Source organism: Delphinus delphis, chromosome 11 (assembly GCF_949987515.2).
Source record: "Delphinus delphis chromosome 11, mDelDel1.2, whole genome shotgun sequence".
NCBI classification, from domain to species: Eukaryota; Metazoa; Chordata; class Mammalia; order Artiodactyla; family Delphinidae; genus Delphinus; species Delphinus delphis.
This window is the reverse complement of record NC_082693.1, coordinates 34,234,071-34,259,698: the sequence shown is the minus strand read 5'-3', so window position 1 is coordinate 34,259,698 and position 25,628 is coordinate 34,234,071. Positions and strand designations below refer to the sequence as shown.

The following is a 25,628-nucleotide window of genomic DNA, read 5'->3' as shown; positions in this document are numbered from 1 at the left end:
TTGTTGTATTCTTCCCCCACCAGAAAGTCAAATAAAGAAAACCACTTTACCCTTTCATAACTACAGCGACATGAATGAAGATCTTAATATAAAGGAGGAAATGGTTTTAGGAGACTCTTCAAAAAATATATCATTGAAAGATGAAAGAAGTCAATTACATTCCAGGAAAAAACGTTTTTTATCGTATCCAAGATATGTGGAAGTTATGGTTACAGCTGATGCTAAAATGGTTCATCATCATGGACAGAATTTGCAGCACTACGTACTAACTCTAATGTCAATTGTAAGTAAACTTAACGGGTCCTTTGTATTTTCTAAGGTGTTTAACATAATATTTTCTCACATTTAATTAAAATGTTTTCCCGAACTTTAGATGTAAGCAAATTGTCTATATTTAAGCCAAAAATATTTCCTTGAAATTTAGTTTAAATAGATGTATATAGCAAGTATCCCATTCTGTTACTTGGACAGTTTTCTAAAAAATCTAAAATCTTTGAAACAAGCCACTTACAGAAATTGCTTGAATCTTTACTTCATCACATGAATGGCTTCTGCCCCCTAGTGACAGGGAAGATCTTAGTAGAACTGATCTTTTGCCCTTTGAATCTGAATTTTTAAACCTTATCTTATTTCTGCACAGAAGGAGGGGATACTAATTTTACTACTACTGCATTCGCCAACTCAAATTGGGACACATGATATTTTAAGTTATAAAAGTATTATGGCAATAAAAGGATAACCTGTTACTAATAGAGCTGCTTTAGCAAATTTGGGGTGTAAGATCACAGTAGTTATAAGAGCTTTTGAGCTGATGTTAATATCTCTTTGAGCAATGGTGGTGCCAGTATCGTTAGAACAGAATTCTAGTGCCAGTAAAGAACACCGGTTCTGTGTTAGTGGTAGCACGCTATGTCCTATATACATGCACGTATATAGGCACCCATATACATATATACACACATATATCTACTGTCTGGGACATTGCTGGATTAAGTCCTGCTGTTTTGAAGTAATTACTAAAAGTACCTCTTTCATTCTCAGGAGTATCTTGGTTTAGTTGATGAATTATATGGTCCCCTGTTTATACACATCCAGGATATTGGAACACATCTCATGGCTAGAAGTATCTCTATTCACAGGTAGGGAATTCAGGCCTACTTGGTGGATAAAACTTGACCAGGACACATATATAGACTATTATAAATCTCCTTTAACAAGAACTCGCCAGTTACGTTCATTGTGACTTAAAGATCCTAAGACTTTGTTATTTTCCTTACGTATAACATTTTATCTTAAATTCTTATAAGTGCTAAGAATACATGATCTCTGCTGCCTAAACACAGTATCTGGTATGAAATGATCACTCATTAGTTAGTTAAAGAATGAGTAAATAAGTGATTAAAGTGATACTTTTTTCAAAATAAATGACATTGTAACAGACAAAAACCAGAGATGATCCAAAATGATTTTCCTAAATTTGTACAGTATAGATGTCTTTTGTTTACTTGAGTTGAATTTTTAAAATGACAACAGAGCTATACATACAGATTTATTCTGATGACTTTTTAACTTCCGAATCTGAAGTAGTTATCTAGATGTATAATTATCTAGATATGGGTGTGGCATGCTCATTATGAAGGGATTCTAATGAGAACATTGACATGGAGGATGTTGATTGATATGTAGGAAATTATATCAATTATATGGAACAGTGCGGGATAAGCTTGGCAATTTTAAATGGTTAAAGCAGATACTCATTAAGAAAACTGGGGAGGGGATAGAGATACTGAAGGAAAATATTAGATTTTATAAATGCAACAGGTTTTGTAGCATGTTAAGTGACAACTCCCATATCAGTGCTTTGGAAGTAATGACTAGAAGAAGTCAAGGAGCACAAGAGTAATTTTCAAATAGCTCTCAAATACAGTTTTGGTGATGATGCCATCCTCTGAAAAGTTTTGTCATCTGTATTTTACATAAAAATCAATGTAATCACTGTTTAGAAGATATTGTGATGTACCTTGTGTCCATGGGAGTTTTAAAGCCAGAGTTCATCAAGGACAAAGCCGACATTCTGACTTCATGGAAAGTAAATCTGCTTCTGAGATTGCTTGAAACAGAAGACCAGTGCATGCACATACCATTTCCTAGATTTTTAGTCCCACTAGGAGAGCCAAATTCAGTTTAGACGAGATGTTTGTAGATGTAGTCAGTTGGTTTGTGTTAAGCTTTCATTCACAGGGAGATACTGCCACAGGTTGAGGAATAGGGGAACATTCCAAATACAGATGGGGCAGGAGGAAAATTTCAGGAGGGTAAATCTCTCTTTTGAGGTAGTCTTGGTTTTATATATACTTTCTTTCCTCCTCAGAGGCCGAATTTCAGATGACTTCAAATTACCTGGGGTTTTTGCTCTCTTTATTCTTTTTCTCTTCTGTTGAATGTTTAGATAAGGATGCAGGAAAGTCAGCAGATTTTCTGTCAGGTTCTGGACAGTTATTGTTATTTTATTAGTGAAAAAAAGAGGTCATAGCTATATTTGTAGATGTAAACCATGTTAAAGGTGAATGGAAACTTGGAGAAAGAGTTGACAGACTCTTGTTTTGGGACTTTGTTACTTTTAGTATTAAAAGTCTCATGTCTCTGGAAATCCCTTAGTCCTGAGCAAACTGGGACAGTTGGTCACACTACACAGAGATAGTCAAATCTAATCCAATTTGTTTTATCTCCACTTGTGAAGTCCATTTCCAAAATTGCTCTAAAGAAGTAAGAGGAATACTATCTCCACATAAATGTCCCCAGATGTTTCCAGTTGAAGAAGAAGGCATTCAAGTTTTGCATATTTTGTCCTAATTTTTTTTTTTTTTTTTTTTTGCGGTATGCGGGCCTCTCACTGTTGTGGCCTGTCCCGTTGCGGAGCACAGGCTCTGGACGTGCAGGCTCAGCGGCCATGGCTCAGGGGCCCAGCCACTCCGCGGCATGTGGGATCTTCCCGGACTGGGGCACAAACCCGTGTCCCCTGCATTGGCAGGCGGACTCTCAACTACTGCGCCACCAGGGAAGCCCTTTGTCCTAATTTTTAAAAAGGCATTAACTGCATTTCAAGCACACACTTGAGATATTGGTAATGTTTTTTGGTCATAGTAATTTAGGAAAAAGACATGAATATGTGATTTGGACTTGGAATATGATTGAGAGCCATTTAAAGAAAAGTTCAAAGTGATGAAAGAGTTTCTGTGTTGAGCTCCAGATATAGTGGGAAAAACTGCTGAATGCTTTCAGCATTGAGCAGATCGATTACACACGTAATTTAGAAAGAGGATTATCTACACTTACTCATCCTGTACAAAGTAAACAATTATGCTCTCTTCTCAAACTTTTCCTTTGCTTTCAACAGTTTAAAAATATCTGAGTGCAGTGATATAGAAATAGTGTGTGTGATTTAATTCACCTTTTAGAGTGCTTTACTCATGTTGCAAAAATAACTTAGTGATCTCTATTCAAAGAGTTTCTGGAAATAACATTAAAATTAGCTGGGAAGAGCACATATGTGGTGTATAGTATATGTAATGGAAAAAGTGTGTGTTAAATGAGCAAAGATGTTCAATTATTTGCTATTCCAAAAATTTTATCCTTAGAAAATTTGGGTGACATGATCAGGTTAAAATGTAATTTTACATGCATTATTATTTTTTCAACAGATTTATTTTGATATGCAATGACTTACTGTTTAATTAATCTTGGAAATACTTACTGTGTCAGAAAACTCCACATTCCTTCCGGTTTACAAAGTTTTGACTTGATGCTATTCACCTTGCTACAGATTTAATAATGTAAATTTCAAGAGCATCATTTGATTCTCAGGAATTAGCCCTATTTATTAAAACACAATTGCTATTAGAGACACTTATCAACTAGAAAGCCTAACCTACATTACACTGACTTAATATCATTGCTTTCAATTCTTTGAGTTGCTTTTACTGATGTTATTTAGGATGGGGAAAATTTTCAAACACACTAAAATAAAAACTAATGATTTATTTTCGTACTTTATGTTCAACCATTTATGTTACCTTTCCCTTCAACTCAGTGCTCTACCTGTTCTTAATTCTTTGCACATATTTACTTTGTGCATATGCAGAATGTCATTTTCTAACTTAAAAACGAAAACATCTTTCTAATAAGAGTAATGGTCTCTGTAAGCAAAATGTGTTCACTTTGTTAAAATCAGTTCTTTACAGATGACTTTGAAGGTGAAGGTGGTCAGAGGGTACAAATATACAGTTATAAGATAAATTACTCCTGGGGATGTAATGTACAGCATGATGACTACAGTTAACAATGCTGTATTGTATATTTGAAAGTTGCTAAGAGAGTAGATCTGAAAAGTTCTTAACATAACCAAAAAAATTGCAACTATGCATGGTGATAGATGTTAACCAAACTTATTGTAGTGGTTGTTTTGCAATATGTACATATATCAAATCATTGTACACCTAAAACTAATACAATGATATATGTCAATTATCTTAATTTTAAAAAATGGCTAAAATAATAAAAAAGGTAGTCTCTAAACATGCCATGTATGAACATTTGCTGAAGCACTATTTGGAAATTATTTCAAAATAGTTGGTCAGTTACTAGCGACATAATTTGTTTCATGCTTTGCATGAACTTTATTTTGCCTAGGATTTTCTTAAACTATTTAAACAATTCATACCATTTCTTTTCCTTTTGCTAATTATGAATTAATGTTTACTATTTTATGAGACCTACTATAAAGCAATATGAATTCTATATGCCAGGGAAACAAATACTTAAAGAATAAAAGATTGGGGGATTGGTTCAAGATGGAAGAGTAGAAGGACATGCACTCACTCTCTCTTGCGGGAGCACCAGAATCACAACTAACTGCTGAACAATCATCGACAGGAAGACACTGGAACTCAACAAAAGAGATACCCCACATCCAAAGACAAAGGAGAAGCCACAATGAGCTGGTAAGAGGGGCACAATCAAAATAAAACTGCTGGGTGGGTGACTGACAAACTGGAGAACACTTAATACCACAGAAGTCCACCAACTGGAGTGAAGGCTCTGAGCCCCATGTCAGGCTTCCCAACCTGGGGGTCCGGAAATGGGAGAAGAATTCCTAGAGAATCAGACTTTGAAGGCTAGGAGGATTTGACTGCAGGACTTCGACAGGACTGGGGGAAACAGAGACTCCACTCTTGGAGGGCACACACAAAGTAGTGTGAGCATCGGGACCCAGGGGAAGGAGCAGTGACCCCATAGGAGACTGAACAAGACCTACCTGCTCTTGTTGGAGGGTCTCCTGCAGAGGCGTGGGGGTGGCTGTGGCTCACTGTGAGAACAAGGACACTGGCAGCAGAAGTTCTGGGAAGTACTTCTTGGCATGAACCCTCCCAGAGTCCACCATTAGCCCCACCAAAGAGCTGGGTAAGCTCCAGTGTTGTCCTCAGGCCAAACCAACAGGGAGGGAACCCAACCCCACCCATCAGCAGGCAAGCAGATTAAACTTTTACTGAGCTCTGCCCACCAGAGAAACAGCCAGCTCCACCCACCACCAGTCGCTCCCATCAGGAAACTTGCACAAGCCTCTTAGATAGCCTCATCCACCAGAGGGCAGACAGCAGAAGCAAGAAGAACTACAATCCTGCAGCCTCTGGAACAAAAAACGCATTCACAAAAAGATAGACAACATGAAAAGGCAGAGGACTATGTACCAGGCAAAGGAACAAGATAAAACCCCAGAAGAACAACTAAATGAAGTGGAGATAGGCAACCTTGCAGAAAAAGAATTCAGAATAATGATAGTGAAGATGATCCAGGACCTCGGAAAAAGAATGGAGGCAAAGATTGAGAAGGTGCAAGAAATGTTTAACAAAAACCTAGAAGAATTAAAGAACAAACACCTAGAAGAATTAAAGAACAAACAAACAGAGATGAACAATACAATAACTGAAATGAAAACTACACTAGAGGGAATCAATAGCAGAATAACTGAGGCAGAAGAATGGAGAAGTGACCTGAAAGGCAAAATGGTGGAATTCACTGCCACGGAACAGAATAAGGAAAAAAGAATGAAAAGAAATGAAGACAGTCTAAGAGACCTTTGGGACAACATTAAATGCAACAACATTCACATTATAGGGGTCCCAGAAGGAGAAGAGAGAGAGAAAGGACCTGAGCAAATATTTGAAGAGATTATAGTCGAAAACTTCCCTAACATGGGAAAGGAAATAGCCACCAAAATCCAGGAAGTGCAGAGAGTCCCAGGCAGGATAAACCCAAGGAGAAACACATGGAGACACATAGTAATAAAATTGACAAAAATTAAAGACAAAAATTATTCAAAGCAACAAGGGAAAAATGGCAAATAACATACAAGGGAACCCCTATAAAATTAACAGCTGATTTCTCAGCAGAAACTCTACAAGCCAGAAGGGAATGGCATGATATATTTAAAATGATGAAAGGGAATAACCTACAACCAAGGTTACTCTACCCGGCAAGGACCTCATTCAGATTCGACAGAGAAATAAAAAGCTTTACAGACAAGCAAAAGCTAAGAGAATTCAGCACCACCAAACCAGCTCTACAACAAATGCTAAAGGAACTTCTCTAAGTGGGAGACACAAGAGATGAAAAGGACCTGCAAAAACAAACCCATAACAATTAAGAAAATGGTCATAGGAACATACATGTCGATAATTACCTTAAACCTGAATGGATTAAATGCTCCAACCAAAAGACACAGTCTCGCTGAATGGATACAAAAACAAGACCCATATATATGCTGTCTACAAGAGACCCACTACAGACCTAGGGACGCGTACAGACTGAAAGTGAGGGGATGGAAAAACACATTCTGTGCAAATGGAAATCAAAAGAAAGCTGGAGTAGCAATACTCATATCAGATAAAATCGAGTTTAAAATAAAGAATGTTACAAGAGACAAGGAAGGACACTACATAATGATCAAGGGATCAATCCAAGAAGAAGATATAACAATTATAGATATATATGCACCCAACATAGGAGCACTTCAATACATAAGGCAACTGCTAACAGCTATAAAAGAGGAAATCAACAGTAACACAATAATAGTGGGGGACTTTAACACCTCACTTACACCAATGGACAGATCATCCAAACAGAGAATTAATAAGGAAACACAAGCTTTAAATGACACAATAGATCAGCTAGATGTAGTTGATATTTATAGGACATTCCATCCAAAAACAGCAGATTACACTTTTTTTTCAAGTGCACATGGAACATTCTCCAGGATAGATCACATCTTGGATCACAAATAAAACCTTAGTAAATTAAGAAAATTGAAATCATATCAAGCATCTTTTCTGACCACAACACTATGAGATTAGAAATGAATTACAGGGAAAAAAACATAAAAAAACATAAAGACATGGAGGCTAAACAATACGTTACTAAATACCCAAGCTCACTGAAGAAATCAAAGAGGAAATCAGAAAATACCTGGAGACAAATTACAATGGAAACATGATGATCCAAAATCTGTGGATGCAGCAACAGCAGTTCTAAGAGGGAAGTTTATAGAAATACAAGCCTACCTTAAGAAACAAGAAAAATCTCAAACAATCTAACCTTACACCTAAAGGAACTAGAGAAAGAAGAACAAACAAAACCCAAAGTTAGCTGAAGGAAAGAAATCATAAAGATCAGAGCAGAAATAAATGAAATAGAAACAAAGAAAACAATAGATCAATAAAACTAAAAGCTTGTTCTTGGAGAAGATAAACAAAACTGATAAACCATTAGCCAGATTCATCAAGAAAAAGAGGGAGAGGACTCAAATCAGTAAAATTAGAAATGAAAAAGGAGAAGTTATAACAGAAACTGCAGTAATACACACCATCCTGAGACTACTACAAGCAACTCTATGCCAATAAAATGGACAACCTGGAAGAAATGGACAAATTCGTACAGCGGTATAACCTTCCAAGACTGAACCAGGAAGAAATAGAAAATATGAACAGACCAATCACCAGTAATGAAATTGAAACTGTGATTAAAAATCTTCCAACAAACAAAAGTCAAGGACCAGTTGACTTCACAGGTGACCTCTATCAAACATTTAGAGAAGAGCAAATACCCATGCTTCTCAAACTCTTCCAAAAAATTGAAGAGGAAGGAACACTCCCAACTCATCCGTGAGGCCACCATCACCCTGATACCAAAACCAGAGAAGGATACTACAAAAAAAGAAAATTACAGACCAATATCACTGATGAATATAGATGCAAAAATCCTCAACAAAATCCTAGGAGACAGAATCCAACAACACATTAAAAGGATCATGCACCATGATCAAGTGGGATTTATCTGAGGGATGCAAGGATTCTTCAATATACACAAATCAATCACTGTGATACACCATATTAACAAATTGAATAAAACCATATGATCATCTCAATAGATGCAGAAAAAGCTTTTGACAAAATTCAACACCCATTTATGATAAAAAATCTCCAGAAAGTGGTCATAGAGGGAACCTACCTCAACATAATAAAGGCCATATATGACAAACCCACAGGAAATATCATTGTCAATGGTGAAAAACTGAAAGTATTTCCTCGAAGATCAGTAACAAGACAAAGGTGCCCACTCTCACCACTCTTATTCAACATAGTTTGGAAGTTTTACCACAGCAATGAGAGAAGAAAAAGAAATAAAAGGAATACAAATTGGAAAAGAAGTAAAGCTGTCACTGTTTGCAGATGACATGATACTATACATAGAGAATCCTAAAGATGCCACCAGAAAACTCCTAGAGCTAATCAATGAATCTGGTAAAGTTGCAGGATACAGAATTAATGCACAGAAATCTCTTGCATTCCTATACACAAATGGTGAAAAATCTGAAAGAGAAATTAAGGAAACACTCCCATTTACCATTGCAACAAACAGAACAAAATACCTAGGAATAAACCTACCTAAGGAGACAAAAGGCCTGTATGCAGAAAACTATAAGACACTGCTGAAAGAAATTAAAGATGATACAAATAGATGGAGAGAAATACCGTGTTCTTGGATTGGAAGAATCAATATTGTGAAAATGACTATACTGCCGAAAGCAATCTACAGATTCAATGCAATCCCTATCAAACTACCAATGGCAATTTTTACAGAACTAGAACAAAAAATCTTAAAATTTGTATGGAGACACAAAAGACCCCGAATAGCCAAAGAAGTCTTAAGGGAAAAAACCGGAGCTGGCGGAATCAGACTCCCTGACTTCAGACTATACTACAAAGCTACAGTAATCAAGACAATATGGTAATGGCACAAAAACAGAAGTATAGGTTAATGGAACAGGATAGAAAGCCCAGAGATAAACCCACGCACCTGTGGTCAACTAATCTATGACAAAGCAGGCAAGAATGGAGAAATGACAGTCTCTTCAATAAGTGGTGCTGGGAAAACCAGACAGCTACATGTAAAAGAATGAAATTAGAACACTCCCTAACACCATACACAAAAATAAACTCAAAATGGATTAGAGAACTAAATGTAAGAGTGGACAGTATAAAACTCTTAGAGGAAAACATAGGAAGGACACTCTTTGACATAAATCACAGCAAGATCTCTTTTTGATCCACCAACTAGAGTAATGGAAATAAAAGCAAAAATAACCAAATGGGATCTAATGATACTTAAAAGTTTTTACAGGGCTTCCCTGGTTGCGCAGTGGTTGAGAGTCCGCCTGCCGATGCAGGGGACACAGGTTTGTGCCCCGGTCCGGGAGGATCCCACATGCCACGGAGCAGCTGGGCCCATGAGCCGTGGTCGCTGGGCCTGCGCGTTCGGATCCTGTGCTCCGCAGCGGGAGAGGCCGCAACAGTGAGAGGCCCACGTACCACAAAAAACAAAAAACAAAAAAAACCACAAAACAAACAAAAAAATGGGCAGAAGACCTAAATAGACATTTCTCCAAAGAAGACATACAGATGGCCAAGAAACACATGAAACCCTCTCAACATCACTAATTGTTAGAGAAATGCAAATCAAAACTACGGGGAGTTATCACCTCACACCAGTTAGAATGGGCATCATCAGAAAATCTACAAACAACAAATGCTGGAGAGGGTGTGGAGAAAAGGGAACCCTCTTGCACTGTTGGTGAGAATGTAAATTGATACAGCCACTATGGAGAACAGTATGGAGGTTCCTTAAAAAACTAAAAATAGAATTATCATATGACCCAGCAATCACACTACTGGGCATATTCCCAGAAAAAAACATAATTCAAAAAGACACATGCACCCCAATGTTCATTGCAGCACTATTGACAATAGCCAGGTCATGGAAGGAACCTAAGTGTCCATTCACAGATGAATGGATAAAGAAGATGTGATACATGTGTACAATGGAATATTACTCAGCCATAAAAAGGAATGAAACTGGGTCATTTGTAGAGATGTGGATGGATCTAGAGACTATCATACAGACTGAAGTAAGTCAGAAAGAGAAAAACAAATATCGTACATTAACTCATATACGTGGAACCTAGAAAAATGGTACAGATGAACCAGTTTGCAGGACAGAAATAGAGACACAGATGTAGAGAACAAACGTATGGACATTAAGGGGGAACTGGTGGTGGGGGTGGTAGTGGGATAAATTGGGAGGTTGGGATTGACAGATACACACTAATATGTATAAAATGGATACCTAATAAGAACCTGCTGTATAAAAAAATAAATGAAATAAAAATTTTTTAAAAGATAAAAAAAGAATAAAAGATTGAATACATTTTAACTGGATCAATAAAAGTTCTAATATATAGCACTCTAAAGTGGAGTGATTACAGTAAAATTTAACAATATTCCATGATTTTATAAAACAAAAGCTACCTTACAAATCTAATCTAGCAGTTCCTACAGTGTAGTCTGGGATGCGATACTCGTCCTTCGGCATGTTCCATGAAAGGGAAGAGAGGACTTGGCCAAGTAGTTGTGTGATATGCTGCATGTAATACCTCTCTTGTAGATTTAATATTTATGCATATATGTTAGCCTATTCAAGACTCCATGAAGGCATCTGTTTAATTTTTTTACTCAACTTTTCTCAAACTGTGGAATGATTTTGTTCTTTAAAACCAACGTTCTCACACCCCTTCCCCAACAGCATCTGGTAAATACTAATCCGGCACACCAGGGCACTGTGACGGAGGGTGCTCAGTGCCTCAGTGTAGTTGTGGTATTGAGCCAAAAAGTAGATACATCCATTTCTAGAGTTAGACAACGGGCTTGTAACTGATAAGAGCTAGAACTAAAACCCAGGTCTCCTGACTATGTAGGACTTCTGAGGCCATGCTCAAGTGACTATAGCAGGACAGTGTCAGGGGCTAGGGCATGAACCACATCAGGGTTCTGAAATAACTTTTGTACCAAGAGCTAATTAGGAAATACTTAGGGTAGAATGCTGAAGCTCCATAAGATCAGATAAAGTAGTCAGAGCTGAAGCTAGACTGCCTTGGATGGAAATTGTTCTGTTGCTTACCAGCCACCTAACCTTGAGTCCGTTACTTAACTTCTCTGTACCTTAGTTTTCTCATCCGTAAAATGGATACAATAGTTTCTAGCTCATAGGATTTGTTGTGAGAATTACTAAATGAATTAATACATTTAAACTTAGATCACATCACAAACATAGTAAACATTCAGTAAATATTATTTCTAGTTATGTGTTTATGAGGAAGTAGCAAACATGGATACCCTACCATTATGGTGACCTAATATGGGGTGGTACTTTTAGGAATAAGAGAAGCATGTTGTGCATGCTAACTGGGAAAGCCTCTGAAGTAACACGTGGGCCTTCTGGTCATTCATCTGCCTGATTCACAATTCAGCTTAATTGAATAGTTATTCAATAAAAGCACCTCTGAATATCCAAATATTATAAAAGGTATGTATGTATAGAGTGTGAGCACATAGATTATAAAGGTCAGTACATAAAACAATAGGAGGTGCATACAATTAAATGAGCAAGATGACCTTGTTTTTATTTTATTTTTTTTTTTGCGGTACGCGGGCCTCTCACTGTTGTGGCCTCTCCCATTGCGGAGCACAGGCTCTGGACGCGCAGGCTCAGCGGCCATGGCTCACGGGCCCAGCCGCTCCGTGGCATGTGGGATCTTCCCAGACCGGGGCACGAACCCGTGTCCCCTGCATCGGCAGGCGGACTCTCAACCACTGCGCCACCAGGGAAGCCCCCTATATTTATTTTTATGGTGTATTGTGGACACATAAATTGTGGATTGTGACACAGAATGTAGTGAATTTTTTGCTGAATCATGTAGAACAGTATTTTCCAAGCTCTAATGCGTGTTCAGATCACTTGAGGATCTTGTTAAAATACAGATTCTGACTCACCTGTCCAGGGTGGGGCCTGAGATTCCTTATTTCTAATCAGCTCTAGGTGATACAAATGCTGCTGATCAATGAGTGAATCTCAGTAGCAAGATTTAAGATACTGTTTCTCAAACTTGGCTTCACATTGGAATCATTAAAAAGCCAGGGAATTTTAAAAGATGCTGATGCCTGGGTCGCAACCCTTAAGATTCTGATTTAATTGATAAGGGATGTGGCGTGAGCTTAGGGATTTGTGAAAAGCTCCCTAGGAGATTCCAGTGTGCAGCTAAATTGGAGAATTGATGCTCTGGCTCAGACTGGTTTCAATTTACTTTTTGAGAAAAGGTGTTCATTTTAGGCATCTAATCTTATATTTTTTTCCTTGCAGGTTGCAGCGATCTACAAGGACTCAAGTATTGGAAATCTTATAAATATAGTAATTGTAAAATTAGTTATAATTCATGATGAACAGGTAAGAAACAGTTCTAAAAGTAGTAATCCTAGCTGTAGTAGGCTCTTAGCGGGAATATATAGAGAGATCATTAAAACCCTTATTAGAAATGAGATATTTTAAAAATGTATATTACAAAACTTGATTTGAAAAGGAGTGGGGTTAACTTTTTCTGTCGTGATGGAAACAAAATGGAATGACAACAGAGGAAGTAACAAAAATTAATAAACAATTTAAAAATTTAAGGTTGAAAACATTGAGGTATTCACTTTTATAATCCTACTGTTGAAAAATTTAAAATATAGTAATTTTCAGAAGTTAGCTTTTCAATCCCAAATTTTGGAAGGTCTAATTTTTGTGTTTTGATCACAGTGTTTTAAGTATTGCTGAAATATGTTTTAGATATGAGGGAGAGATGATACCACTTCTTCCTTTGCCTGTGAAAATGCTATTTAATGAATTGCATAAACATTGACAGGCTTGGAAGGAAAAAGGCCATGAATGTTTTGACGTAATGTTAAATTGCTGATTTTTTGTGTGTAGGAAGGACCAGTCATCAGTTTTAATGCGGCTACCACGTTACGCAACTTCTGTTTATGGCAGCAAACTCAGAATGTTCTAGATGATGCCCACCCATCCCACCATGATACTGCTGTTCTTATCACTAGGTACAGTTCTAGAAATAACGCTTGCAATGAAATTGTTTATCCTTTATCTCCTGCGTGATCACCAGTACTTCTTCTTACGATAATTCTTTATCGATAATACATAGAAACGTTCTGTGAGAACTTGTATTACAAAAGATACCATTGAATGAAAGCATTCTGTTTTTTTCAGACCAGAACACTGGCCTGATTCCTTAGGAAATTAGCAACGTTAGGTTGCTAAGTAATGGTTTGACATAAACAAGATAATTTCCTTATTATATTAGTGACAGAGTAAGAATTAGGAAAATTACTTGGAAATTAATATAGTTATGGAACTGAGAACATGTTTTGTTTCTTCCCTAACTTGACCTTTAAATCACTTGTAAAAGAAAGCCTTTGAATTTATTTTGGATGCCCTATACTTAAAAATATCTATCTGCTCCTTGTTTTGATGCTCAACGCATGACTTAATTACCGGGCTGCTTTTGCTAGGGTTTTTCTCAAACCTATTTACTTATATGCAGCTGCTGCTATTATAAAATGAGTATCCATTTTACATGTACCACTATACATTGTTAATTCACATCTTTATTTCAGCAACGGTCATGCTACCAGAATATTTAGATCCTGAGTTTGTTGTTTGTTTCGGTTGGTTGCTTGGCCAAGGGGGAAAAATCTTTTACTTGAGGGTCAGACTCAGAGAAATTTTGGCTTTCTAGAACCCTGAAATGAAAACCTTTAGTCCATGTAAAACAGCTGACGGATTGTCCATGTGCTTTATTTCTTTTCTAAACTAAAACAGAATTGACTCAAATTTATACAGAGTATTCTATTACCAATCCATGGTACTGCCCTGGGTTATAGTTAGAGGCCAAGCAGCAAAGACTGAAGATAACAGATTAATGATGGGAGGGAGGAAAAGGGCTGTAAGAGGAGACCATGAGGAAGGAGACTAGAGAACTGTCATAATGAATGTTTAAGGACTAAATAATTTAAGAAGGAAAAAATTTAAGCAACTTGGTAACATCTGAGAACATCATTATTTTGCAGCTGAGAATAATAGCTGAAGTTCATAAAGGCATTGAAACATCAAGAGTATATTACATATACTACTGCATAAATAAAGGCAGAGAGGAGAAAAATACACTTAGAAAGCTTTTCATTGAACTTGGTTAAACTTCAGCTGTTCACAGCAATCACTTTTATATAGCACCTATTGCTTATTGATATGCAAAAATGGTGTATTACTCTAGGTTTAGGGTAATAGTCATGTCATAGTTAAAGCTTCTTTATCTTTGTTTTGACATGTTGCAAAAACATTTTCTGAAAATGCTTCAAAATCTTTTGTTTTAAGGGAAGACATTTGTGGAGCTAGAGAGAAATGTGACACATTAGGTAAGTTATTTGGTAAATAAAATATAGCTTGTATAATTGTTTACTGAATTATTTAAAATGATGTTTCGATTATCTTCCTTTTAATTTACACAATCATTTTGATTATTAATAATGGTTAGTGTCACTATTATTTGATTCTGCTCTGTTTTAAAGAATAATAAGAGCTAATATTTATGTACCAATTAATTTCTAAATATCAAGTGCTATGCAGAGCTTGGCATTTTAAAGTGTTTTATTGTGTAATATTTGATCCATACAAAATAGTACATAAAAACTTATATGCAAATTTAAAGCAAAAAAAAAAAAAGAGCAGTCATGAATCCACCACCAGATTTAAGAATTAGAAATTTATCAGTACTGTTCTATGGCCTGTGCTAAGTCCTTATTCTCTCCCTTGCACTTCCCCAAGAGGTAACCAATAGCATGAATTTTGTATGTGGCAGTTCCTTCCATCTTTTGAAAAATAGTTTTATTGTATATGTATATATTCCTAAAAGAAATTGCTTGATTATGCTTATTTTTGAGCTTTAGTTCGTGCATTTTCACTGCTGTACAATATTTCATCCACAGTTCACATATCTATATCCTGTCAGTGAATATTTGGGCTGATTCCAGCTGTTTTCTATTATGAACTTTATTATAAGAGCTAAGGTATATTCCTATGGTTAGAATTGCATGCCACTAAATGTGCTTATGTTTAACTTTATAAGAAATACCAAATTATTTTCTAAAGTGGTACCAATTTATACCTTTAATCAATAGTGTATAAGCATTTGTTTTGATTATGTCACTATTAATACCAGGATCTTCAAATTTCTCATTTTTGCCAATCTAAATTTAATATATTTCATTATAGCAATAATTTTCAGTTCCCTGGTCACTAATGAGTTTGGACGTCTTTTTATACATTTACTGGTCATTTATATTTCCTTTTTGGAGAGGAATGAAAGAAATGAAGAAAACATTGCCTTATTTTTCTGCTGTGGTATTTTTCATTTTCTTACTGCCTTTTAATGTTCTTTATAACTTCTTGATACCAAACCCTTTTTGGTTTATATGTATTGTAAATATCTGTTAATAATTTGTTCCTTAGTGTTAATTGTTTTGTGTGTGTGAAAATGTATGCTGTAGCTGAATTTATAACTTTAGGTTTAGCAATTTTGTATCTTATTAAAGAAATTATAGCCTTCTGAGCCTTCTGTAGCTCAAAAGTCTGAGTGTATTATCCTGTTTCCTTGTAAATATTTAAAAATTTGTCTTTTCACATTTAAATCTCTAAACCATTTGGCATAATTTTTTTGATGTGGTATCACATAGGGATCTAGTTTTGTAAGTTCCTTTTCTCTGTGAATGTCCAGTTTCCTCAGATCACGCATTGACTAGTTTACCTCCTTTCATTAGAATCTGCAATGCCGTATATAAAGTTTCTGTTTGCACTGGTATGTGCAAATCATCCCGCTGTTTCATTAATCAATACTTTTTATTTAGTCCATGTGCCAATTTCACATTAGTTGAAATTTTATAGCTATATAATAAATCATCATAATTCATAGGATATATAACTCCATCTAATTTTCTTCAAGAGTATTTTGGCTATTCTTGGACCTTTACTCTTCCATAAAAATTTTAGACAAGCATGTCAAGTAATTATAAAACAATTATCTGTCTATTTATGAAGGTCTTTTAAAAATTTCTTTCAGTAGTATATAATATTTTCTTTCAAAGCTGGTCATGCACAACTTTCATTTACCTCTTTTATTAGTGTATGGTCTATGATGTTGATTGAGAGAAATGCATTAGATTATTTGGATTATTGATTTTAAATCTAGCCACCTGATTCATTACTCTAACTAATCCTTATAATTTACCTGTGGATATTTATATCACTTGTGAATTATGGCTATTATTCCCCCTCTTCTTCAATCCTTATAACTTTCTCTCGTTTTTCTCTTTTTCTTTCTTTTGTCTTAAAGCAAGACAAAAACCTTGTCGAATGTTGAATAGAAATGATGATGGTAGCCTTTTATCCTGGATTTTGAAAGGAATAATATTTGACATAGGTTCTTGGCAGATAAACTTATCATCATAGTTTTCTGAGACTTAAAAAATGTATGCTTTTTTATTAAAAAATTTTGCAGATATTGAAATCGTACAATTAATTTAATCCTGTGAATTCCTTTTATGAGTTTTGTAACACTAAACCAAACTTGATCAAGGTTTTTCCTTTTTTTTTTAAACACACTACTAGATTCCATTCCATGCATATATTTTCAGGAGTGAAATGATCTTCCTTTGATTATATTTGTCTAATTTTGATACCAAGGTTTTATTCACCATACAGAATTTGTTGGAAGTGTATTATTTCTTTTCGCATTCTCTGGAAGATTTTATATAATGTTGGAATGATCTATATCTTGAAAGCATGGGAGATCCCACCTAGAAAACCATCTGGGTTTCATCTTTCCTTTGTGGAAAGATATTTAACTATTTGATTTTTCCAACGGTAATCAGACTTTTAAAAAAATCTTTTTGAAGGTATTTTAAAAAGTGTGTTTTTCTAGATATCTGACCATTTCTTTTAGTAGTAGTAAAATTAATTAGCTTAAATTATTCTCATAGCACTTTCTTTTAAGTTCTGTCAATAGCTATACTTCTGCCTTGTTTTATTTCTGATATTATCTATTTACACTTCTTTATAATGGCCCAATTTCACTGGAATATTGTCTATTGCATTTGTCTTTTTAAAGGATCAACTCTTTGCTTTCAATCTCATTTTTATTTCATTAATTTCTGCTCTCTCTCTCTCCTTTTCTTTCCAATTTACTCATGCTGTTCTATTTATAATGTAAACTGACTGTTAGCTCAATAACATCCAGGATTTTTTCTTTTCTAATTTTATTGTTTAAGACTATTGACTTACTTCAAGGTATCATTTTATTGTGTCTCACAAATTTTGATAGGTATTTATCATATCATTTAAAATTCTAAATTCTAAGTATGTATAAATTCATCATGATTTCTTTTTTGACTTATAATTTAGAAATGCATTTAAAATTTTATGAATATATTCAAACTTACTGTTTTTTGTTTATTAAATTCTAATTTAATTTCACTGTAGTTGGAGAACATGATCTATACGATACCCATTCTTTGAAATCTTTTGGTATTACCTGTATGGTCTATTATGTGGTCAGTTAAAAAAAATGTTTCAGGTATGTTTAAACAGAATGTACATTCTTTAACTATGGTATACAGGTTTCTATATGCCTGTTAAATCAAACTTGCCGATTATCTTATTCAAATCAACTGTATATTTACTAATTTTTTGCTTACTAGGTCACTTACTTGAAACATGAATGTATCTCTGTTACTCTATCCCTTTTCAATTTTACATTATAATTTTTACAATTACAGTATTCAAATTTTTTGTTTCATCTATTTTCAGGCTAACTTATTAGGCATATGTAAGTTTGAATTGAACCTTTTACAATTGTGCAGTGACTTTTTTTTTATCTCTAATAATGCTTTTGAAAGAAAATAAAGTCAGTATAGCTTTATGTTTAAAGTGCTGTGTCTGGCAATACTATAGTAGCCAAACTTTTTCTTTTTTTTAGGTCTCTGAAGTCTTTTTTTTTTTTTTTCACATCTTTATTGGAGTATTATTGCTTTACAATGGTGTGTTAGTTTCTGCTTTATAACAAAGTGAATCAGTTATACATATACATATGTTCCCATATGTCCTCCCTCTTACATCTTCCTCCCACCCTCCCTATCCCACCACTCTAGGTGGTCACATAGCACTGAGCTGATCTCCCTGTGCTATGCGGCTGCTTCCCACTAGCTATCTATTTTACGTTTGGTAATGTATATATGTCCATGCCACTCTCTCACTTTGTCACAGCTTACCCTTCCCCCTCCCCATATCCTCAAGTCCATTCTCTAGTAGGACTGTGTCTTTATTCCCGTCTTACCCCTAGGTTCTTCATGACATTTTTTTTTTTTAGATTCCATATATATGTGTTAGCATACGGTATTTGTCTTTCTCTTCTCTTTCTGACTTACTTCACTCTGTATGACAGACTCTAGCTCGATCCACCTCACTACAAATAACTTAATTTCATTTCTTTTATGGCTGAGTAATATTCCTTTGTATATATGTGCCACATCTTCTTTATCCATACATCCAATGATGGACACTTAGGTCGCTTCCATCTCCTGGCTATTGTAAATAGAGCTGCAATGAACATTTTGGTACATGACTCTTTTTGAATTATGCTTTTCTCAGGGTATATGCCCAGTAGTGGGATTGCTGGGTCATATGGTAGTTCTATTTGTAGTTTTTTAAGGAACCTGCATACTGTTCTCCATAGTGGCTGTACCAATTCACATTCCCACCAACAGTGCACACCCTCTCCAGCAATTATTGTTTCTAGATTTTTTGATGATGGCCATTCTGACCGGTGTGAGATGATATCTCATTGTAGTTTTGATTTGCATTTCTCTAATGATTAATGATGTTGAGCATTCTTTCATGTGTTTGTTGGCAATCTGTATATCTTCTCTGGAGAAATGTCTATTTAGGTCTTCTGCCCATTTTTGGATTGGGTTGTTTTTTTTTGTTATTGAGCTGCATGAGCTGCTTGTATGTTTTGGAGATTAATCCTTTGTGTCAGTTGTTTCATTTGCAAATATTTTCTCCCATTCTGAGGGTTGTCTTTTGGTCTTGTTTATGGTTTCCTTTGCTGTGCAAAAGCTTTGAAGTTTCGTTAGGTCCCATTTGTTTATTTTTGTTTTTATTGCCATTTCTCTAGGAGGTGGGTCAAAACGGATCTTGCTGTGATTTATGTCATAGAGTGTTCTGCCTATGTTTTCCTCTAAGAGTTTGACAGTTTCTGGCCTTACATTTAGGTCTTTAATCCATTTTGAGCTTATTTTTGTGTATGGTGTTAGGGAGTGTTCTAATCTCATACTTCTACATGTACCTGTCCAGTTTTCCCAGCACCACTTTTTGAAGAGGCTGTCCTTTCTCCACTGTATATTCCTGCCTCCTTTATCAAAGATAAGGTGACCATATGTGCATGGGTTTATCTCTGGGCTTTCTGTCCAATTCCATTGATCTATCTTTCTGTTTTTGTGCCAGTACCATATTGTCTTGATTACTATAGCTTTGTAGTATAGTCTGAAGTCAGGTAGTCTGATTCCGCCAACTCTGTTTTTTTCCCTCAACACTGCTTTGGCTATTCGGGGTCTTTTGTGTTTCCATACAAATTTTAAGATTTTTTGTTCTAGTTCTATAAAAATTGCCATTGGTAATTTGATAGGGATTGCACTGAATCTGTAGATTGCTTTCGGTAGTATAGTCATTTTCACAATATTGATTCTTCCAATCCAAGAACATGATATATCTCTCCATCTATTTGTATCATCTTTAATTTCTTTCATCAGTGTCTTATAATTTTCTGCATGCAGGTCTTTTGTCTACTTAGGTAGGTTTATTCCTAGATATTTTATTCTTTTTGTTGAAGTGGTAAATGGGAGTGTTTTCTTAATTTCACTTTCAGATTTCTCATCATTAGTGTATAGGAATGCAAGAGATTTCTGTGCATTAATTTTGTATCCTGCTACTTTACCAAATTCATTGATTAGCTCTAGTAGTTTTCTGGTAGCATCTTTAGGATTCTCTATGTATAGTATCATGTCATCTGCAAACAGTGACAGCTTTACTTCTTCTTTTCCAGTTTGGATTCCTTTTATTTCCTTTTCTTCTCTGATTGCTGTGGCTAAAACTTCCAAAACTATGTTGAATAAGAGTGGTGAGAGTGGGCAACCTTGTCTTGTTCCTATCTTAGTGGAAATGCTTTCAGTTTTTCACCATTGAGGATGATGTTGGCTGTGGGTTTGTCATTTATGGCCTTTATTATGTTGAGGGAAGTTCCCTCTATACCTATTTTCTGCAGGGTTTTTATGATAAATGGGTGTTGAATTTTGTCAAAAGCTTTTTCTGCATCTATTGAGATGATCATATGGTTTTTCTCCTTCAATTACTTAATATGGTGTATCACAGTGATTGATTTGTGTATATTGAAGAATCCTTGCATTCCTGGAATAAACCCCACTTGATCATGGTGTATGATCCTTTTAATGTGCTGTTGGATTCTGTTTGCTAGTATTTTGTTGAGGATTTTTGCGTCTATGTTCATCAGTGATATTGGCCTGTAATTTTCTTTCTTTGTGACATCCTTGTCTGGTTTTGGTATCAGAGTGATGGTGGCCTCATAGAATGAGTTTGGGAGTGTTCCTCCCTCTGCTATGTTTTGGAAGAGTTTGAGAAGGATAGGTGTTAGCTCTTCTCTAAATGTTTGATAGAATTCACCTGTGAAGTCATCTGGTCCTGGGCTTTTGTTTGTTGGAATATTTTTAATCACAATTTCAATTTCAGTGCTTGTGATTGGCCTGTTCATATTTTATATTTCTTCCTGATTCAGTCTCAGAAGGTTGTGCTTTTCTAAGAATTTGTCCCTTTCTTCCAGGTTGTCCATGTTATTGACATAGAGTTGCTTGCAGTGATCTCTCATGATCTTTTGTATTTCTGCAATGTCAGTTTTACTTCTCCTTTTTCATTTCTAATTCTACTGATTTGAGTCTTCTCCCTTTTTTTCTTGATGAGTCTGGCTAATGTTTATCAATTTTGTTTATCTTCTCAAAGAACCAGCTTTTAGTTTTATTGATCTTTGCTATTGTTTCCTTCATTTCTTTTTCATTTATTTCTGTTCTGATATTTATGATTTCTTTCCTTCTGCTAACTTTGGGGTTTTCTTGTTCTTCTTTCTCTAATTGCTTTAGGTGGAAGTTTAGATTGTTTTTTCAAGATGTTTCCTGTTTCTTAAGGTAGGGTTGTATTGCTATAAACTTCCCTCTTAGAACTGCTTTTGCTGCATCCCATAGGTTTTGGGTCGTCGTGTCTCCATTGTCATTTGTTTCTAGGTATTTTTTAATTTCCTCTTTGATTTCTTCAGTGATCACTTCGTTATTAAGTAGTGTATTGTTTTGCCTCGATGTGTTTGTATTTTTTACAGATCTTTTCCTGTAATTGCTATCTAGTCTCATAGCGTGGTCAGAAAAGATACTTGATACAATTTCAGTTTTCTTAAATTTAGCAAGGCTTGGTTTGTGACCCAAGATGTGATCTATCCTGGAGAATGTTCCATGAGCACTTGAGAAAAATGTGTCTTCTGTTGTTTTTGGATGGAATGTCCTATAAATATCAATTAACTCCATCTTGTTTAATGTATCATTTAAAGCTTGTGTTTCCTTATTGATTTTCATTTTGGATGATCTGTCCATTGGTGAAAGTGGAGTGTTAAAGTCCCCTACTATGAATGTGTTACTGTCGATTTTCCCTCTTATGGCTGTTAGTATTTGCCTTATGTATTGAGGTGCTCCTGATTTGATGGAGAAATTAAAACCTTTACAGACAAGCAAAAGCTGAGAGAGTTCAGCACCACCAAACCAGGTTTACAACAAATGCTAAAGGAACTTCTCTAGGCAAGAAACACAAGAGAAGGAAAAGGCCTACAATAACAAACCCAAAACAATTAAGAATATGGGAATAGGAACATACATATCAATAATTACCTTAAATGTAAATGGATTAAATGCTTCAACCAAAAGGCATAGACTGGCTGAATGGATATAAAAACAAGACCCATATATATGCTGTCTACAAGAGACCCACTTCATACTTAGGGACACATACAGACTGAAAGTGAGGGGATGGAAAAAGATATTCCATGCAAATGGAAATCAAAAGAAAGCTGGAGTAGCAATTCTCATATCAGACAAAATAGACTTTAAAATAAAGTCTAGTACAAGAGACAAAGAAGGACACTACATAATGATCAAGGGATCAATCCAAGAAGAAGATATAACAATTGTAAATATTTATGCACCCAACTTTTTCTTGTTTAGTATTTGCTAGATATCTTTTCCTTCAATTTTCCAATGTCCTGTTACTTCAGGTGTTTTTATTGGAAACAACATATAATTGGATTTAAAAAATAACATCCATAATAATGTCTGTTTAACTACCAACGTTAGTCCATGTACATTTATTATAATTATTTTCCATGCTTTTATTTCTTTTTGTCTTCATGCTTTATTCAAACATCTCTAACATGCATTTTATTATTTTTCTCTTGGCTGCATCTAATCTGATATTTCACCTGTCCTCTGAATTTTCCAGTTCAACATAAGTTTTTCAATTTAAAATATCCTAGTTAGTTCTTATTCAAAATCTGTGTGTTCATTTTGTTTACATTCTTTTTATATTTGCTTATATTTGTAATTGCCTTTCATGTTTACTGACACATTTATTTGGAGTAATTTTATATACCATCTTTGACAATTCCCATATCCTAAACATTTGATAGCCAAATATGTGATTTCTGCTAACTTTCTCTTATGCTGACTTGTTGTTTTGTATGTTTGGTGATCTCTGATCATAAGCTCATATTTACTTAATATTAATCCATAAGGTTAGTGGTGGACCACTTAAAAAGTGTGTGCTTTCCTCTAGAGAGCGTTTTCAGTTGTTTTTGCTGTAATCCAAACGGTGTTACTAACCAAGGTCCCTGACTTAAGGCAGAGAATTCAGAACCAGATCCTGTACCTTGAAACTTCCTATAGCAAGCTCTGGATCATATTGCTTTTATCAGTATTATCCCTCAGAGTAATTCCTATCCCTACTATTCATTGCTTACCAATTAGAATTTAGCCCATGGTATAAATGTTTATATGTATGTATGCATGCGTGCATAGGTATGAGATGGGCAGGGAGAGAATATATGTTAGGTTTTGGAGGTGTGGGGATTTGATAGTTCTTGTACACTGTGAGGTCAGTATTCATTAAAAAAGTACTTTTTAATACTGGACTTGTTTCTTTGTGGTAGGAGGACTGTCTAGAAACTCTAATCTTCCACAAATGTGGAAACAGACACCTGCTACTCTAATTTTTACAACAGACCCCATTCTCTTCTCCTTGCAAACTATTCTCTGACTTTGTAGACATATTTTATGAGTCAATCATCTAAGAAGAATCCATTGAATACGTTATATTTCTTATATTATCTATGCCTTTTGTCACATCTTTATACTAAAAGTTAAGTATGAATATGTCAGCCATATCTTACTATTTTTTAATGATTTAATGTTAGACATTCTGGGCTATTCATGTAGAAGTGGGTGGTGTGGTCCCCATTCTTTTTTTTGCAGTTTTCAGCCACTCCTGTGCACATAAATCATAGTGATATCTAGAAACATAGAATGTGAAAATAAAAGTATTCCTATTATCCTTTAAGTCAAGAGTAATGGTGATGATAATGATAGCTGATATATTTGAGTGCCTACTATGTATCATACACTATATTAAGGTTAACATGATTGGACTTATTTAGTCTTCACAACAAACCTATGAAGTAAGACCTATAATTTCAATTTTATAAATGAGGATAATTTGCCCAAGGCTACATAGTGTGTATTAATACAAGATTTAGTATTTTTTTCCCATCTAAAATATGTGGAAAAAAATAACAAGCTAAGAATAGTTTTTTTTAACATCTTTATTGTAATATAATTTCTTCACAATGTTGTGTTACTTTCTGCTGTATAACAAAGTGAATCAGCTATATGTATACATATATCCTCATTTCCCCTCCCTCCCTCATTTCCCCTCCCATCTCCCTCCCACCCTCCCTATCCCACCCCACCAGGTGGTCACAAAACATCGAGCTGATCTCCCTGTGCAATGCAGCTGCTTCCCACTAGCTATCTATTTTACATTTAGTAGTGTATATATGTCAATACTACTCTCTCACTTCATCCCAGCTTACCCTTCCCCCTCCCTGTGTCCTCAAGTCCATTCTCTATGTCTGTCTGCATCTTTATTCCTGTCCTGCCTCTAGGTACATCAGAACCATTTTTTTTTTTTAGATTCCATATATATGTGTTAGCATATGGTATTTGTTTTTCTCTTTCTGACTTACTTCACTCTGTATGACAGACTCTGTGGCCATCCATTTCATTTCTTTTATGGCTGAGTAATATTCTATTGTGTATATGTGCCACATCTTCTTTATCAATTCATCTGTTGATGGACACTCAGGTTGCTTCCATGTCCTGGCTATTGTAGATACTGCTGCAGTGAACTTTGGGATACATGTCTCTTTTTGAATTATGGTCTCCTCAGGGTATATGCCCAGTAGTGGGATTGGTGGGTCATATGGTAATTCTATTTTTAGTTTTGTAAGGAACCTCCGTAGTGTTCTCCATTAGTGGCTGTATCAATTTACATTCCCACCAACAGTACAAGAGGGTTGCCTTTTCTCTACACCCTCTCCAGTATTTATTGTTTGTAGAGATTTTGATAATGGCCATTCTGACCGGAGTGAGGTGATACCTCATTGTAGTTTTGATTTGCATTTCCCTAATGATTAGTGATGTGGAGCATCTTTTCATGTGTTTGTTGGCAATCTGTATATCTTCTCTGGAGAAACATATATTTAGGTCTTCTGCCCATATTGGATTGGGCTGTTAGCTTTTTTGATTTTGAGCTGCATGAGCTGCTTGTATATTTTAGAGATTACTCCTTTGTCAGTTGCTTCATTTCCAAATATTTTCTCCCATTCTGAGATTTGTCTTTTGGTCTTTTTTATGGTTTCC

General features: G+C 35.3%; 1 protein-coding gene across 1 annotated transcript in view; it reads left to right on the top strand.

The window, feature by feature from the left end:
* Nucleotides 1-25,628, top strand: part of ADAMTS20 (ADAM metallopeptidase with thrombospondin type 1 motif 20) — a 194,168-nt gene that overhangs the window by 54,617 nt on the left and 113,923 nt on the right. The window contains exons 4-7 of the mRNA XM_060026168.1: nt 24-283; nt 12,808-12,891; nt 13,414-13,538; nt 14,872-14,912. Of these exons, the coding sequence (XP_059882151.1) occupies nt 24-283; nt 12,808-12,891; nt 13,414-13,538; nt 14,872-14,912 (510 nt within the window). The remainder of the gene's footprint in view (nt 1-23; nt 284-12,807; nt 12,892-13,413; nt 13,539-14,871; nt 14,913-25,628) is intronic.